Source organism: Xyrauchen texanus, chromosome 37 (genome assembly GCF_025860055.1).
Source record: "Xyrauchen texanus isolate HMW12.3.18 chromosome 37, RBS_HiC_50CHRs, whole genome shotgun sequence".
Taxonomy (NCBI): domain Eukaryota; kingdom Metazoa; phylum Chordata; class Actinopteri; order Cypriniformes; family Catostomidae; genus Xyrauchen; species Xyrauchen texanus.
This window is the reverse complement of record NC_068312.1, coordinates 16,925,505-16,943,750: the sequence shown is the minus strand read 5'-3', so window position 1 is coordinate 16,943,750 and position 18,246 is coordinate 16,925,505. Positions and strand designations below refer to the sequence as shown.

General features: G+C 36.7%; 1 protein-coding gene across 3 annotated transcripts; it reads left to right on the top strand.

Annotated features, from left to right (window-relative positions):
- The first annotated feature begins 2,099 nt into the window (after positions 1–2,099).
- LOC127631173 (syntaxin-2-like) lies at positions 2,100–17,448 on the top strand. 3 transcript variants are annotated; one of them, XM_052109196.1, is made up of 11 exons: positions 2,100–2,385; positions 3,255–3,335; positions 6,197–6,296; positions 8,562–8,636; positions 9,181–9,257; positions 9,353–9,461; positions 15,323–15,396; positions 15,629–15,766; positions 15,853–15,963; positions 16,187–16,338; positions 16,604–17,448. In XM_052109196.1, exons 1-10 carry the CDS (start codon positions 2,356–2,358, stop codon positions 16,322–16,324), a joined length of 933 nt encoding a protein of 310 aa, XP_051965156.1. In that variant the 5' UTR covers positions 2,100–2,355; the 3' UTR covers positions 16,325–16,338; positions 16,604–17,448. The 3 variants fall into 3 exon arrangements, with proteins under 3 accessions (XP_051965156.1, XP_051965158.1, XP_051965157.1); XM_052109198.1 differs by lacking the exon at positions 15,853–15,963; XM_052109197.1 differs by lacking the exon at positions 16,187–16,338.
- Positions 17,449–18,246: the final 798 nt, after the last annotated feature.

The following is an 18,246-nucleotide window of genomic DNA, read 5'->3' as shown; positions in this document are numbered from 1 at the left end:
AGATCCTGTGAGATGGTAGTGCCCAGGAACCTGAATGACTAAAAATGTGAGGTGGGGGGTCAATGTTGATGTGTTTCTCCTAAAGTCCACAATCATCTCCACTGTTTTGAGCGTGTTCAGCTCCAGGTTGTTTTGACTGCACCAGTTAGCCAGTCGTTCAACCTCCTTTCTGTATGCAGTCTCATCATCATCTCGGATGAGGCCGATGACATTGGTGTCATCTGCAAACTTCAGGAGCTTAACAGAAGGGTGAAGAGTAGTGGGAGAACAGTAGTGGGGAGAGCACACATCCCTGGGGGGCACCAGTCTTGATTGAACAGGTGCTGGAAGTGAATTTCCCCAGTCTCACTAGCTGCTGCCTGTTTGTCAGAAAGCTGGTGATCCACTGACAGATAGACATGGGAACAGAGAATTGGTGTAATTTGTTCTGGAGTATAGCTGCGATAATGGTGAAAGCTGAAGTCCACATAAAGGATCCTTTCATATGAATATAAATATCCAACATGGTGTGCGTTTAGAAGCAAGTACTAGACTGTTTTAAGTATTAAAGGTGATATGCTAAGCTCCTACTGTTTTTATTTTTTTTTTTTGTTTTTGTATATTCACTTTAGATTTTTGTTCAGGCATCTTGCTTGTGTTGTCAAGTTCAAGGTGCTCTTTTCTTTGATGTTAATAATCTGATTCAAATTGCAGATTTTAAATGTTTGGATTGCTAGTGATTTGTTTATCTACTGTTCATTAATCCTCTGATTTCTGATATGAAAAAATAAATCGTACCTGTTATGTAAACAAAGTATATCGTGTAATCAGCATTCATCTACTGCATACATGTTATGGTTTCCTTGTTTCACACACGATTAAATAGTGAGAGTATAAAATTGACTGGTGATTATTTTTCATGGTCGACAGACTTGGAGCAATGGATATTTTGTTAATATTAGTTAACACTATTAATGTACAAAATGGTCAGAAAAATGACACCAAAAGAGGACATGTAGAAAAGGGGTTAATGTTCAGTTTTGCATGAACACAAAATCATCTAAATTAGCAAATGCTGGTTACAAATAGACACAATAGTCTTGTAGGGTTCTTTGTTCCAAATACCATTTTAGTGCTAGTCTTAAGACTAGTTTACCCAAAATAAAAATGATCTTATCAACTTACACTCATGCCATCCCAGATGTGACTGACTTGCTTCTGCAGAACACAAATTACTTTTTTTGCAAAATAGCTAAACTCTTTAGGTCCATTCAATGCAAGTGAATGGGGACCAAATCTTTCAAGCTCCAAAAAGCACATAAAGTCAGCATAAAGGTCATATTTTTTTCTCTCTCTCCATTTTTGGGTGAACTGTTCCGTATAGAGTTTCAAGTTGAATCAGCTTTGCAAGGTAATTATAGTTACTAACGTGCTGTAGAAGGGGGCAGGCAATTCAGTTGTCTGTATGGAAGTCTAGTACAAGACAATAGTGGAAAGAACTATATAAATCTGTAAGAATGCTAGGGAAGAACACATGCTCAGAGAGGAAACCAGAAACTTCTGTCTTAAATAACACTCTTGAAGGTAATTCACTGGGGAGAATGGCACTATTGAGCTGGAAGAGATCCTGCAATTCTCTTCCTGCCGGAGGCGCACGTGAGTTCATAAAGCAGAATTCTCTTTTGAGCCGCATAGAAATATTCACATTTTTCTTACTGCAGACTGCATATTCAAGCGTACAATAGTTTAAATCTCATAATTGCATGGTCTGGTACCTCACATAAATCTAAGTCTGGTTTCGCAGTCGCTATCAAGTGCAGAATCCAGTCATCACAAACGGCTGTGACCGGTTCATCCTGGCAAGCGCTTGAAAAAGTAACAGGCAGCACGTGATAAATTTGTCCACGAGCTCCTCTAAGGGTCTGGATTACTATTTACACCTAGATGCATGATAAATACATTTTAATAACCAATGGATTGATCGCAGTAAGTAGTACAGAAAAAAACAATTATGTATTGTAGACCCATTGTGCACGCCCATTTTGAGGACGCTGTTGCCATGGCATTACCGCTGTGTTTAGTGTAGCTGCGCTCACAGCATTATTTAGATGCGTCGACTGGCGACGGGACGGGAAAATAACAGACAGACAAAGCTTCATAGCTGGATGACTCCATGAATATTAAACATCTCATTTATAAGCTGCTTTATAAGCTGTATTTTTGGTTAAGGTACTAAAGTCAATGGTTACTTCATTAATGTACGTAATTTACTTTTTCCTATAACTTGGACTTGCAATGGACTTCAACACGTACGAACCGCAGCGGACGTGCACAAATACTCACACAGGATAAATCGACTTTCCATACGACATTGTTATGAGGGACCGACTGGCTGAATTGAATTCAGTAAGTAGAAAAGGGATTTAATTAAACGAATTAATCAAGGTCATCAAAACCTTACCTGTTTACTTGTGAATTCTCGGACAAAGCACTTTACTGCTGGCGCTGCATTATTTCCCCCTTTTTTAGTATTTTATTCCATTATTATTTGTTTTAAACCATTTCAAATTAAACTTTTATTATTTTCTCCCCTTATCTATTTTGTTTCAAACTTGACATTTATGTTGAGTTTTGTTACATTTTTGTCTCTTTTCATAAAGTATAATAAACTTTTATGTTTTTATTTATCTTTTTTTTACTAATTATGCCATGTGTAGCACTTAAATATTGCCACTGTGTTTGAAATGTGCAACAAATTTGGCTTCCCTACTGTTGAATAGGGTCAATAATGTCATGTTATATGGATATAAATGTTTTAGTCACTGAAACACCACATATCTTATGAAATAACTGCAACACATTGATGCATTTGGTAACAGCAATCTCCATTATTTCCTGTCTATTTTACATACTTGTATCAGGGTTAAAGGAACAGTTCACCCAAAAATAAAAATCTCTTAATTTACTCACCGTCATATCCCAAATGTGTATGACTTTCTTTCTTCTGCTGGATACATTAAGATTTTTAGAAGAATATCTCTGCTCTGTAGGTCCATACAATGCCAGTGAATGGGTGCCAGCATTTTGAAACATCAAAAAGCACATAAATGCAGCATAAAAGTAATCCAGATGACTCCAGTGTATTAATCCATGTCTTCAGAAGTGATATAATAGGTGTAGGCAAGAAACAGATCAATATTTAAGTCCTTTTTTACTTTTGGTTGATCATGTTGAAACGATCCCCTTTAAATCATTGTCTCTGTGTTTTACTGTAGGGCAGACAAGGTGCCAGTGAAGATGGGGGTGTCACTGTGTCCATGGAGAGCGATGGCTTCATGCAGGTCTTTTTCAGAAAGGTACAGTCATTAATCTTTATGAAAGGTGCTTATGATCCAACTCTGCCCTTATGCAAAAAAAATATTTCCTTACATAATAACTCTCAATATATTAAATAATTTCAGTATATTCATAATTATATAGATTAATACATTGTGTTAATATATTACAATATACTGAGTAATACATAAGGAATTGCTGGTTTTCATACATCCAAATATGTGAATATTTATGTTATTATATATATATATATATATATATATATATATATACATATTGAGTATATATACATTTGAACATGTATGTTAAATATATATACACATTTCAGAGAAATGTATTGTATAATGTATATCCATGTGTATTAATAATAATACAATTATATATATAGTATATATATATATATATATATATATAATTTTTTTTAATCTAATTAGTTACATGGTGTTCCGATTAATTAATCGTGATTAATCGCATATACAAATATTTGCTGAGAAAGCCCATCGTATAAAAATAATTAAATATATAATGATTATACATATACATATCAAATAAAAAATATTCAGATCATTAAAATGCATTACATTGCTGTAGCAGAAGAGTTAATCATTGATAAGGCAATACAAAAAGCGGCTTTAAAATACAGTGTATTGTTTACTACCATATTATTGATCATAATCCAATTATTGGCATACAGTTCACAGCAATCCATTTCGCAAGTGAATTTGTCAATCAGTTTGAGATTTATTATGAGGGCTTGTTTAAGGACCCGTCAATGTACACTCACCTAAACGATTATTAGGAACACCTGTTCAATTTCTCATTAATGCAATTATCTAATCAACCAATCACATGGCAGTTGCTTCAATGCATTTAGGGGTGTGGTCCTGGTCAAGACAATCTCCTGAACTCCAAACTGAATGTCAGAATGGGAAAGAAAGGTGATTTAAGCAATTTTGAGCGTGGCATGGTTGTTGGTGCCAGACGGGCCGGTCTGAGTATTTCACAATCTGCTCAGTTACTGGGACTTTCACGCACAACCATTTCTAGGGTTTACAAAGAATGGTGTGAAAAGGAAAAACATCCAATATCGCGGCAGTCCTGTGGGCGTAAAATGCCTTATTGATGCTAGAGGTCAGAGGAGAATGGGCCGACTGATTCAAGCTGATAGAAGAGCAACTTTGCCTGAAATAACCACTCGTTACAACCGAGGTATGCAGCAAAGCATTTGTGAAGCCACAACACGCACAACCTTGAGGTGGATGGGCTACAACAGCAGAAGACCCCACCGGGTACCACTCATCTCCACCACAAATAGGAAAAAGAGGCTACAATTTGCAAGAGCTCACCAAAATTGGACAGTTGAAGACTGGAAAAATGTTGCCTGGTCTGATGAGTCTCGATTTCTGTTGAGACATTCAGATGGTAGAGTCAGAATTTGACGTAAACAGAATGAGAACATGGATCCATCATGCCATGTTACCACTGTGCAGGCTGGTGGTGGTGGTGTAATGGTGTGGAGGATGTTTTCTTGGCACACTTTAGGCCCCTTAGTGCCAATTGGGCATCGTTTAAATGCCACGGCCTGCCTGAGCATTGTTTCTGACCATGTCCATCCCTTTATGGCCACCATGTACCCATCCTCTGATGGCTACTTCCAGCAGGATAATGCACCATGTCACAAAGCTCGAATCATTTCAAATTGGTTTCTTGAACATGACAATGAGTTCACTGTACTAAAATGGCCCCCACAGTCACCAGATCTCAACCCAATAGATTATCTTTGGGATGTGGTGGAACGGGAGCTTCGTGCCCTGGATGTGCATCCCACAAATTTCCATCAACTGCAAGATGCTATCCTGTCAATATGGGCCAACATTTCTAAAGAATGCTTTCAGCACCTTGTTGAATCAATGCCACGTAGAATTAAGGGGGTCAAACACAGTATTAGTATGGTGTTCCTAATAATCCTTTAGGTGAGTGTACACCTGCGTCAGACATGCTTGTGTAGTGTCTCGGGTGCGTTATGTCATAAACATAAAATGTTTAGGTCACAGTGTCAAGTTAAATATAGTTTAATATTGAATCTTTAAACACATCTTGAGATCCCTTAGTTCGGATTTGCGCTTCATCAAGTTGTTTGAAGGTAAGGCATGTTTGTGTTGTTCTGTCTACTAAAGTGTTTTGTTCACTGTATAAACTGTGCGTTGCTCATACAGCTGAAATGTCACTTACTGCCCTCTGGAGTAAACCACTTTTCTCAGGAATCTTCCTTATTATGGTCCGGGGGTATGCAATTTATATTAATCGCACTGAATTAATGCGTTAAATCGATAGCCCTATATATATATATATATATATATATATATATATATATATATATATATAAGTGTGGGAAAAAAAATGGTTGTAGATTTTGTCCAACAGTTTGAAATACTATGTAGAAAGCAAATCTGTCACTGAATTTACATTTACAGTATGTCTTCATTTGCCTGAATCTGTAAAGAATTGGGGACCTTTGTACACATATAAGGAATATATTTTTGAGACATTTAATGCTGTATGTAAACCCTTGTGTTAACTAATGAAAGAGAAATTATTTGAATAAAATGTAAATATGTAGTCTTGTTATTGCTATATATATTTTTCATATGTATAAATATTTAGCCATACAAGGTACATGCAAATATTGCAGAATATTGAAAAATATAAGCACTAGATTCCCATATAAGAAAATGTATTATTTAATATATCACATTATATTTTCCAATATATTCACATATCTTTTTTTTTCATAAGGGTGTGTCCCATAAATTCATTTTTAAATCAACAAGTGTAGTCCACTGAAGTGTAAGAGAAGTGTCTGAGCTCTGCTTTATTCCAGGTGGAGGAGGTCAAAGGTATCATCAATAAGATCTCCTCCCTCGTGAATGAGGTGAAGAAGAAACATAGCCTGATCCTTACACCTTCCAACCCTGACGAGAGTAAGTCACCCTAACTCAAAGCCTTTTATAGTGGCAGTTCACCCAGAATAAAAATTCTGTCATCATTTACTCAGACTTATGCTGTTCAAATCTTGTATGACAATTTTTTTTCCCTCTGGGTCACAAGGAGATGCTAGGTAGAATATTAGAGACTGACAGACATGGAGTCACAATTCCCTTTCATTGCATTTTATTTCAATTAAATGAATATTCTGCCAACATCTCCTTTCAAAGTCAGTAAAATTTGAGCAAATGGCACAGATGAAACAAATGAGAGCCTGTTTCTGAATGGCCATGTTAAAATAATAGTTCACCCAAAAATGAAAATTCTCTCAACATCTACTCTCCCTCATGCCATCCCAGATGTCTATGACACAAACAAAGATTTTTAGAAGACAATCTCACCTCTGTAGGTCCATACAAGAGGGTCCAAAACTTGGAAGCTCAAAAAAGCACATAAAGGCAGATTAAAAGTAATCCTTACAACTCCAGTGGTTTAATCCATGTCTTTAGAAGTGTTTTTTTGGGTGTGTGTGAGAAACAGATCAATATTTAAGTCTTTTTTTTTTTTTTTTACAAAACATTCTCCTCCCTGCCCAGTAGGTGGCGATACACTCTAAATCTACGTTCGGTCATTCTTGTTCAAACTTAATAAACAAATAATACTCAGGGCTCTATCACAAAGACAGCGAGGAAAAAAATCTATTTTTCCAGCTGCATAAGAAGAAGAAAGCCTATATTATTGTCACACATTTTACTTTTTTATTTTTCATATATATACAGCAACATTTCTTTGTTTTCACATATCCCAGCTAAGCTGGGGTCATAGTACAGGTTCAGTGAGTGGCATCTTAGCAGTGTTGGGGCTTGAACCCCCGACCTTCTGGTCAGTAACCCAGAGCCTTAACCGCCTATAACAGTAAAAGAATATTGATTTCCTCTACCCAGTTTTCATTATGCTGGAAATATCACATCACTCCATACAAGTGCACCTGTGGAGCAGCCTGGAAACTGCTGTGGGAAAACCATTCCTCACATACACAGATATATACATATTCTTTTATAAGTGATTTGGCTGTGGACACAGGCACAGGCACAGACAGTCACAGTCATACCTATATTCAAATTAACAGCATGATTATGAGTATGATGTTGCTGTTATACATTACAACATTTCTCTAAACAAGAAGTAAATTTTGAGTCATTTATATTTTAGACACTATTTTGTCTGTTATTTTGTCTATTTTTGCTCCTATTTATCAAAAATAGTTCAAAATGAAGCCAAAGCAGGACACACAAAACACAGACTGACAACACAGTCAAGCGGAGTGACACAAACAGTGGAGCATCCCACTGCTGTTCTAAATATCAGCTCTATTGGGACATTGCTCATCCAGACAGATAAGAGTACTAGAACTAACTTTAGTTTAATGGATAGTATCAAACTATTCATAATGATTCGACCAGTTAAAAGGGGTTTCTATCCCTTAACACTATGGGAAACATACCTCCTCAGGAGTCGAGTTTGGGCATGCAATGAATTTGTGGTTTCCCCATCACATTCTTAATTTTAAGAGTGTATGCGTGTGTGTGGGGTTCATTTTAGCTGTAACTTGGAGGGCATGTATGGGACATGCAGAGAGGAATGTGAGACAGAGATAAAGACATCTGGGAGGGTGTGAGTGTATCTGCTGCTTGCTTGTTTCTTCTACACATGTGTGTAATATACTGTATCTACAGGAGTCAGAGAATTATGTTCAGGGTATTTTTCAAGAAAATGTGTCAAATGTAATGATGCAGTTGAGCATTGTGCTTCATTATTCCCTCGTAAGAGACTGTCAAAACAGCCCTCTACAGCAACATTTCCTTTTATATAACAGTATGTATTTATAATCACCTATAAAACACACCACATTATTTTTCCAGCATGACACATCTGATTGAAGGTAGGGCTTTACTGAGGCATTATTTTATCTGTAACTGTTATTTGGAAGGAAGAAAAAAAGATGTTTGTTATAACTGACTGTTTCTTTTTAGAATATGTCTTCTGTGCATTGTACTGTACATCAAGTGAACATCAGGCCCTGAAATATCAAATATAGCAGTATGTTGTTTTTCTATTTTGATGCCAGATGTTGTTCCTAATCTAACTTAAGTACATTTACACAGTAAATGAGCAATCTGCAGGCCTTTCAAAAGCATGTAGTATATATTTCAGTAGTATGATTTTAAATCTCTCATCCCTAATTATGACTTTGCTTTCAGGAACAAAAGAAGAGTTGGAACAACTCACAGTAGAAATCAAGAAACATGCCAATATTGCCCAGACCAGCCTTAAATGTGAGTAGGACATTCTGCTTTTGTCTGTGCTATCATGGCAAGTCAGGCACGAGTAAAGATGAGTATATTACAATGGTTCTGAATTATGGAAGAAAAAGGTTTGCAGAAAATGTTAAAGTAGGTGTAATTGTTTTCAGTGCTAAAATAATGTATCCTATCCAAGCTTAATATGCAGAGACAAATATAAGTAAGCAATACATAGTCTGATTTCCCTTGAAAAGTGTAAACACTGAGGCACTATTGGATCAGTGCTCTATTTGTTTGAGAATCTCCACAAGCTTGACTCAGCACGTTGGCTCAAACAATGTTGTGAGTTTCAAGTGGGACTCTTGGTTTTTCTGACCAGTGAAAGACTGGAGCAATATTCGGGAAACCTTGTATATAAAAAAAAATCATTATTTTTGTAATTTCGTTTTGTGATTCTAGTGGTGCAGGAATGGCATATGTCACCTTCAGTAAAGATTTGGTGATGTTTATTTTTGGTACAGCTGTTGAAGTAAATGGCCAAAGAAATTAACTGAGTTCTTTCCTAATGTCTCTTTAGCAATGCAACAGAGTCTACCTCCAGACGACCAGGTTACTACCTGCGCTGCAGTGGATGTACGCATTCAGAAAACTCAGGTGTGGAATCTCACACCTTTTTTTTCTGCTGCTTTCCTGTGCGGTCATGTTTTCATTCCAAATCTGTCTCTTGTTGTTTCTCTCTTGTTTTTTAGTACTCTAACGTGTCTCGTAAGTTTGTGGAGGTGATGACACAATACAATGAAATCCAGGTGTCCTTCAGAGCGAAAAGCAAAAGCAGGATTCAGAGGCAGCTGGAGATCAGTGAGTCATGCAAGCAGGCACGGATTTAGAAAGCAGAGGCCCTTGGGCACAAAATCTTGGAACCCCCCCCCCCTCCCAGAACTCGTGGCCCAAACTCACACAGCATCTTAATTTTTAGAAACAGTAAAAGGAAGCTGTGGGTTTTTCTTTAGTTTAATACAAAACCACTTTCTCCAACTCCATTTCTTGTGATGTAAACTGTGACAGCAAAGGAGATCTATAAATATCTATAAAACAAAAGACAAAATGGAAACTATCACAGAACAAAATCAACTGAATTTATTGCAATAAAGCAGATTAAAATCTATGAAAATACAGCCTAATAACACAACTAAGAATAACTATAGTCATGTCTGTACAGTCTGTCAAAATCGAACTAGCTTCCCACAGTGACCACAATTTTATCTAAAGAGCTGACTTCGGAAAAACAGCTGATTGTTGAGCACCTCTTTTTCTCTCTCTCACTGTCTCTCTCCTTCATGTAAATGATCTACTAGGTTGGGTACAGCTGCATTAGCTCCCCTCCTGGCCACCCTCCTTACTGGCAGTTAAAGTGGAAATCCACCAGTTTATCCGCACAAGGGATTCTTTACTGCCTGGGACCTTATGCGACAGTCTTTTTTCTGGCCTTTCTCCTTGAAAACTCCTCCACAACTTCAGTAAAGTCCAGGTCTCTGACGAGATCGGACTCTATTGCCAGAATTGCCAGAGAGTTCAGTTGTTGTTGACTTTTAATTCTCGCCATGTGGGAAAAGGAGCACTCCCCTTCACAGTTTGTCACTGGCAAAGTGAGAAACATCCTCAAGGCCACGTACACATTAGGGAAGACGGATTGCAGGCCAAGTTCCAACATGGTGTTCAGCATCTTTGATGGCGACTTGTCTTGCTCACACATGAATGATGTGAATTGTATGAGCTCGTTGGCAAAGCTGCTGTTTAGGTCTGATGGATATGCACAGAGTAGTGCATTGGCGTGTTTTGTGACCTCACTGTTGCTCGTTGTTTCTGGCATGAACAAACTACAAATATATCCATCAATTCCTTGTAGGCAGACCAGTTTGTCTATGACTACATAAAACGTGTCTATTTGGAATTTCTTCCTCCCATCATGTAGGTTGCTTGGATCTTTTTAGGCTTACTCCCTTAATCTCCAAAGATTTTCCGTTTTCTGCTTTGTTGTAGGTCACACTTGTAGATGTGGAGCACACCTGTTACATTCAGAGCTGCTTTTTCATGCATCTCAAACTGATCACGTTGTGTGGAAACAAACACACGCAATGACTCGAGTAGACTCACCACTGTCAAAATGTTGATGTCACTTATTTGAAGCATTATGCTTGTGGCTTGAAATCTGTCAAGGATTGTATCCCAGAAAAAGGCCATAAATGCAGTTTCTAGATATTTCAACTTAGTGCACAGCACCCCTGCTTCATGTCTGGTGTCTCTTTTTTCCTCATCTGAGCTAGCTATATTTTCAAGTGCCTCCTTTATCTTTGCATAGTTTTTCGATAGAGCTTTGGTGGCATCTGCTCGACAGCTCCATCGTGTACCTGAAAGAGATTTCAGTGTCAAACTTATCCCGTCTGTGTTGCGGAAAATTTTCCCCCATCGGTTGGTAGAGGAGGAACAAAATGTATACAGTGACTGCAACATGCTAAAGTAATTTCAAACTTCTGGGCTGCTTGCCTCTATGGTGTTGACTCCAACTAAATTCAGGGAGTGAGCTGCGCAGGGTTTTCTCTTCTTTAGTTGCGCTTGAAGTTCATTGTACTTTCCAGACATATTACTGCCATTGTCATATGACTGGCCTTTGCAATTTGACAGCTCCAAGCCTACGCTCTCAACCATGGCAACAACGCATTCTGCCAAACTTTCACCCGTGTGGCTTTCAATTGGCTCAAAAGCGAACTAAGGAAAACCTTATTCCTCAGTAAACCTCATCTGGTGAAATATATATATTCAAAAACCATCATATAGTGAATAAACTATAAAGGCTACAAAAAGCCTAATTTGGTAAATTTTTAAATATTGAATTGTTATGGAACCAAGTATTTTGTGTGTTTTGGGCTTGTTATAGTTAAACATCCTGTGTGAAACACCAAAAAAATAACTATTCTGTTATTATTGGGATTTTGGTTGAACAATAAACTGCATCTTAGCCTTTATGTTTGTGCTCGTCTTAGTAAGGAAAGACTTAAGAAAAGTTGTTAACATTCTATAAATCGATTTTAAAAACGATCTTATGAATAATCGTTATCTCCTTTTCCACCACCTTTGTTATGGCAAAATCCACTATCGCAGGCATCCCAACCTGCAAAAAGTCATTTCAGGGAGGTATCCCGGACCCCCGAAAAAAATACAGTCTGCAATAGTTAAACCATCATCATAAAATCATGAAGATACACAAAAGGAGTAGACACGTACTAAAGCCATTCTAACAGCATGGTTGAGAATGTTTATCAAACCGTGCCGAGAACGGTTTATAATTGTGCCATGCTGGAACATGCTCCAGTGGAAATGCTACTGTAACCATTCTGTGCTGAGAACAGTTTGGCCTGATGGTGGAAAAGTGGCTCTAGTTACATCAACTTTACTTTATTTTTTTTTATATATCCCATAAATGTGTTTTTGGATTCTATGGATGGGTTACAGTACTTTGTATTAACGATTTACGTAGCAAATACATTTTTAATTCATTGATTTTGTGATCTGAAGTCACAGAGATGGAGGGAGAGTTTGTCATATTTTGGGATCAACTAGTAGTGTATAGTTAGATTTGGCTTGCAGGGTTACTTAAGCAAGAGCTAAACTCTGGTTGAGTACCTCAAAAAGTGTAAACACTGTTGCTCTTGTAAGGGTATTTAGTATGCTACATTTAGAAGGGAACCATTAAAGTGCCCTCATTCTCACACCATTAGGAAATTTGGTATTGATGAATTTAGATGGGAACCGTTAAAGTGCTTGCATTCTCACACCATTATATGTAAGGGTATTTGGTATGCAAAATATAGAAGGGAATTTAGGGTCTCTAAATATGTGAGCTATGAACTAAATTAAACTGTCCTTATTCTACATTATTATGTAATAAAATATATAACGAAATTAGTCACGTTCGACAACCATTATAAATTAGATAAATGACAAATATCTAGATTATTTTTCTGAATAAAAAAAACGTCTCGTTGTATCAGCTGAAAATTTCTACTGTAAGGAATTAGCTTTAATAAGTGAATTATGATTAATTCACTTATTGGAGTAATATTATTCTCATGGCTTATTGAAAATAATATCCGTATTTAGGTACAGCTTTGAAGCTAAATCTTTTAGAAACAAGGATGAGATTATTTATCAAAATATACCACAGTCAAATCATCTTTGAATACAGACAAACTTTATTGCTATTCTACACATAAATCTAATCTAACACATATATACATGAGACAGGTTGGTGAGAAGAGTGACAGAATGTGAAATAAATGATCAGTACGGTGAAAATAAACTTGGAGTCTGTTGACAATACCTTAAGAACCATTTATCCTTATTTGAGTCTATATCGATTTGCTATTGGATTACCCAAATTATTTAACTAATACACCAGCACTTTGAGCACAATATTGGAGATGTTCTTGCATTTATTTGTGTTTCTTTGCGTTCTTTGTGTTGCTTGGTTCTTGGCTATTGGTTGAAAGTTCATTCAGTCAAGGTTTTGAACCTCTATAAGATCGGATAGTTGTTGCCTGTATGAATGATGAGGTTGGCTTTGAAGCGAGGCCTTCTCTGAACTGTAGAGATTGAGAGGCTTCCTCTGGACTTCAAGTCCCGAACTTCCTTGGACCTCACATGGCATGGATCTGGTTCCGACGAAATCCATAGAAGACCACGAGGGAAGAGCCAGAGCGAAGTCTGATCAGTCAGAAGAGCTGAAGAAGACGAGAGAGAAGAGACGACGAGAAGCTTCCTGTTTGGAAACATACAAACTGAAATTGGCCGCATCCCCAAAGGTGTCCTGCGCCAATCAGAAGTGACTTTTCAGAGTCACGTGGTCAACAAGGTCTTTTTCGACAGTTGATTTTATGGTCCTTTGTTTTGGATTCTTACAAATCTCCCACTCAAAAATAGTGCATATTTAATCATGAACTTTTATATCTTGAGAATGGTACAAGAGACATGAAATTGTTTGTCATCAGCTTCCTCTATTTAACCAAGTGAGCATTTGCATACTAAACTTGACATTCTTTTACGTGTAGGTAACAAAAAATTAAAATCCCTGGTTACTGGTTAATTCCTTGGTTATACAAAATGGATAAAACATTACACACATTTTAAAGAGGTACATCAGGCTATAATCATTAATTTGTCAGTTATACAAATTACCACAGTTCAAAGCAATTGTCAGAATTACTTAGCCAGTCTAGGTATTGTATAAATCGTGGATTTAAATCCATTCTGTAAATTTTAGAAGGTTAAATTGGTAAAGTACTATGACTTTGTGTAGAATGTTCCTGGATTTAGATGAAATGTGTTAGTATTCGAGTCGTGCAAATATGATGGTCTTTTGGAAACCTTTCAAGGAGAAGTCTGCTTTAACTCTGTGTGGAGGTTCAGAAGCTCGTGCTGAGGGACCTTTCTGACCAATGACCCTTTTTGCTTTAAATTAGGTTGATTAGAGTGTCTTGACCATTTTATTGTCCAAAGACAGGCCTTCAGTAGGAAGTTGATGCATGGTCCGTTAATTTATGATGTTGAGGAATTCCAGGATTAAAAAGGTTGGGTTGTTCCTAGATTCAAATCATGTCATTTAAATTCTTCTTCATGTATAATACTACACTCTGTTGGTTTGAGTATCCTAGCCTGACACCATCCAATGATGTGAATTTGGGGTTAGACTGTTAATCTGTTAATCTGTTTTTCTTCAAATTTCAGACAAAGTAAGAGTTCAAGAAATTGATTTGCAAAGAGTCATTACTATTGCAATTTCGTTCAGTGAAACTAGAGGCACAGACATTACACAGTTCACCTTTAAAAAATTTTTGCAATAGGTAAAATGTGTATAAAAGTTAATTACCCCTGCCCCACACACACACACACACACACACACACTTTGTGAGTATATTTATGTGTACAGGTCATTGCTTAGGGGCCATAATGTATGAGTTTGTGTTTTCTAATGACCTTTACATTGGTTTCAGCCACTGCTTTGTTCTCTCCCATTTTCCCAGCTGAATCGATACCATCCCAAAGGCATAGGATGAATACACAGATACACTAATCCATGACATGAAGGCAAACAATTATACAAATGGATTTGCCTATTAGCAGTTGCCGGTCAAAGTTTCATGTTTACCCATGACAAACTTGCGCACAGGAAGCCCCTTAACAAGTGAATAATGGACTAAACAGGATCAGGCAGTTACCTGGAAGCCCATAGATAGCAGTACCCTTGACTGGTCTCCCACAGTCATGGAAAACATCAATATCAGGAAATGTTAAAATTGTGACTGCCAGGCCTGGAAAAGTCATGGAAATGAATAAAATCTTAAAAGTCATGGATAATCCTGATATGTCTATATTGAATATATATTTTTCCAGTTATATAGGCTAGATATTGCTCTTGTGTAGAATTTTATGAGCAAAGTGTTCTTTTAAATTGGTTCTTTGCAATTAATTAGTCATACTTATTCAAAGATAGGTCTGAATGATTCTTTTGCGCACCAGTCTGAATCAAAGGGATTTGCAAATGTTCTTATCCTGCAAGCAGTGTCTGGAATAGTCATGAAAAATTAATTGGTCAAAAAGTGTGGGAATACTGCTGGAAAAGTTGCAGCTATTTTTTAATCTCTTAAATTTTCGGAATCTTGTAGCTGGAAGAATCACAACCAATGAGGAATTGGAAGAAATGCTGGAGATTGGAAACCCATCTGTCTTCACTTCTGATGTAAGTTTCTCTCTCAAAATTACACTTTCCAATCTTAATTTGATGGAGGGAAAATGTTGGCCTGACATGAAAGCAGCACACCTTTTCAGTTGTTCAGAACTAGCACCCTCCGATGGCTATGTTTTGTAATGGTCCTTTTAATTTGTGTTAGTGCTGTAACCGCCTCCAAGTTCCTCCAAATGTAGAAGATAAAGACAAGTGCAATATGTTAAAGATTCTACTCTGTTTTCAGATCATCTCTGATTCCCTGATAACCCGTCAGGCCCTCAATGAGATCGAGTCTAGGCATAAAGACATCTTACGTCTGGAGTCCAGCATTAAAGAGCTACACGACATGTTTGTGGACATGGCCATGCTTGTGGAGACTCAGGTACAGTATGTGACCATCATGCATTGCACGGAAGTAATTTATTCATTCCTACAGTCGTCATACATTTTCTTATTTGTGTTGGACAGGGTGAATTGATTGACAACATTGAAAAAAATGTTAACAATGCAGTGGAATACACATACCATGCTAAAGAACAGACCAAGAAAGCTGTGAGGTACCAGGCAGGGGCCCGCAGGGTAATAGAATATTAGTCTTTTTAAGGCGCACAGTATGACTCTGTATGATGAACAGACCAAAATGTACCAAAATTTAAGTAGTTATTCACTCTGAAATTAAATAATTGATCAGCTGATCAGATCAACATGTAAATAACATCAAACCTCATTAGTTCTTGTGCATCTCTTTTTAAAATATCATCACATACTAAAATAATGCTTTCTTTTTATTTGTCTTGTACAGAAACACATCATTCTCGCTCTTATTATCTTGGTCGTGCTTGCTGTGGTTGCACTTATTGTCGGCTTGTCTGTGGGCCTGTCTGCAAAAACCACCACTAACTCTGCCACCTCCTCTTCTGCTGAAGCCAATCCTTTGTAACCATGATTTCCAAGGTAACCCCCATTTCCCAATCACTATCAGTCTCATTTACTTTTACTTTATCATCTAAAGCTAATTGAAAACCATAAAATAAACATATTCAATTAAGTTATTGAAAGCACATGTTACCTATGGCACTTTATTTGCTTCTAACAAATAACAAGAAATTACTGCACATGCTTTAGCTAACACAAAGGTAATGTAAAATGCACATTTATTATTTTATTTTTTTCTTCAAATGTACTGATATTTGTCTGTTTGTTGATTTGTCTGTCATAGAAAATGGTCCATATTGCCATTTGTGGAGCTGTGCTCGTCATCCTATTTGTCATTGTCATCGTTGGAGTTTACATTGATTAGTCACCTTCAGCAAAGAACTGTGTTCTTCCCTTTGACGTTACTGTGCCTTTGAAAAAGAGTTCAGACTTTTATTTTTAATATTTCCAATATCTTGCTGCATACAAAATGTCAAAACTCATTGTGTACATATGAATACATAAATAAAACTTTATTACCTGTGAATTGTGTAGAAGTTGGCACTGATTTCTGGTTCAAGACCTTAGTTTTTGACTGATATTCACTTGACTTAAATGCTTTGCCACTTCATGACAATGAGAGGTAATTTTCTCTATCTTTTTATCTATTTAATGCTGTCGAACTGATTTTTGCACAAGTAAAGTTTTGTAATATTATAACATTTAACCTTAATTAGGGTATGTTTCTTGGGAGATCTGACTGAATAATGTGGAGTCAAACAGTCTAAAAATGTGCTCTTAAGATATATTTTTGCCTAAGGAAAAACATCTATAGAGGGAACATATTAAGTATTTCTTAAGGAGGAGGAGAGTGTTTGCACTCAATTATCAGGGGTTCAGTCAGTGTAGTTTATTTTGGCTTATACGCTTATTTTACAGTGATGTTTGGTATGAAAGCACATACCCCTCTGTATTGAACGACTGGTTCCACACAAAATTATGTCAGATCTCTGAGTAATGTTTAAAAAAAAAAAAAACATGTTTTAATCACTTAATGATTTTAGCTTTTTGGCTTACAAATGACTGTTTCTGACAGGAATGTAATCATGGAACAAATGTTTATACAGTGTATTGCAAAATAAATATGAGTTGCTTACTGCTCAACTGTCTTTTTCTGTCGTTAGTTGTTAATCCATGACTTACTGTATGTATTCTAAAATAGAATAATTAAATCCAAGTTAAAATGAAGTGCGATATCTCAAAGTATTTCTAGCAAGTCAGTACTCTGTCGGCCATGTTTGGAACGCTCTCAGGAGGCTATTTCCAGTCATAAAAGTGCAGCTTTGGGGAAAGACCAAAATCTCAAAAACGGTTGGTCAAGATTACAATTTAAGAATATTTTGAAATCAGACTTAAAATCTGACAATACTGGTATTATAAATTGTGATTCTTTACCTCATATTATGCTAAAAAAAAATTTATATATATAATAATTCCTGGCTTGTATGAAGTCTGAATCTAAAAGGTGATTGGCTCTATTACATGTAAGGCGGGACTTGCATTCTACAACCGTTGGGCACTCAGAGCCTCTTGGTTGAGCGTTCCAATTTCTCCATTCATTTAAATAGAAGTGGCCCATCTCTGCTAAATAATCCCTTCATATCTGCTGGCATCCTTTTAACACTGTGGGATAAAATCTCTGCAACTAGAAAGTATGTGGTTCCTCGATTGTTAAAATCGCATTTGATCTAAAACAGTGTTTTATGCATATGACTACCTGCATTGATAAGTTGTATGTAAATGTAATATAAAATTAATGTTCTACTTTATGAATCTTAAACTGGCTACACGTACAGCATGAGTATCACATACAGTATAAGCAAATACAGGAAATTAGTACTTGAGTTTAAAGTATGTTGATGAAGACATCGCCGTCACAACAAGCAA

Bases quoted from the DNA above. Each gene is read 5' to 3' on its own strand.
- LOC127631173 (XM_052109196.1), top strand. From the start codon at position 2,356: ATGAGGGACCGACTGGCTGAATTGAATTCA. The intron at 9,462-15,322 runs GTGAGTCATGCA...GGAATCTTGTAG, and splicing joins TCAGAGGCAGCTGGAGATCA to CTGGAAGAATCACAACCAAT. The intron at 15,964-16,186 runs GTAATAGAATAT...TGTCTTGTACAG, and splicing joins ACCAGGCAGGGGCCCGCAGG to AAACACATCATTCTCGCTCT.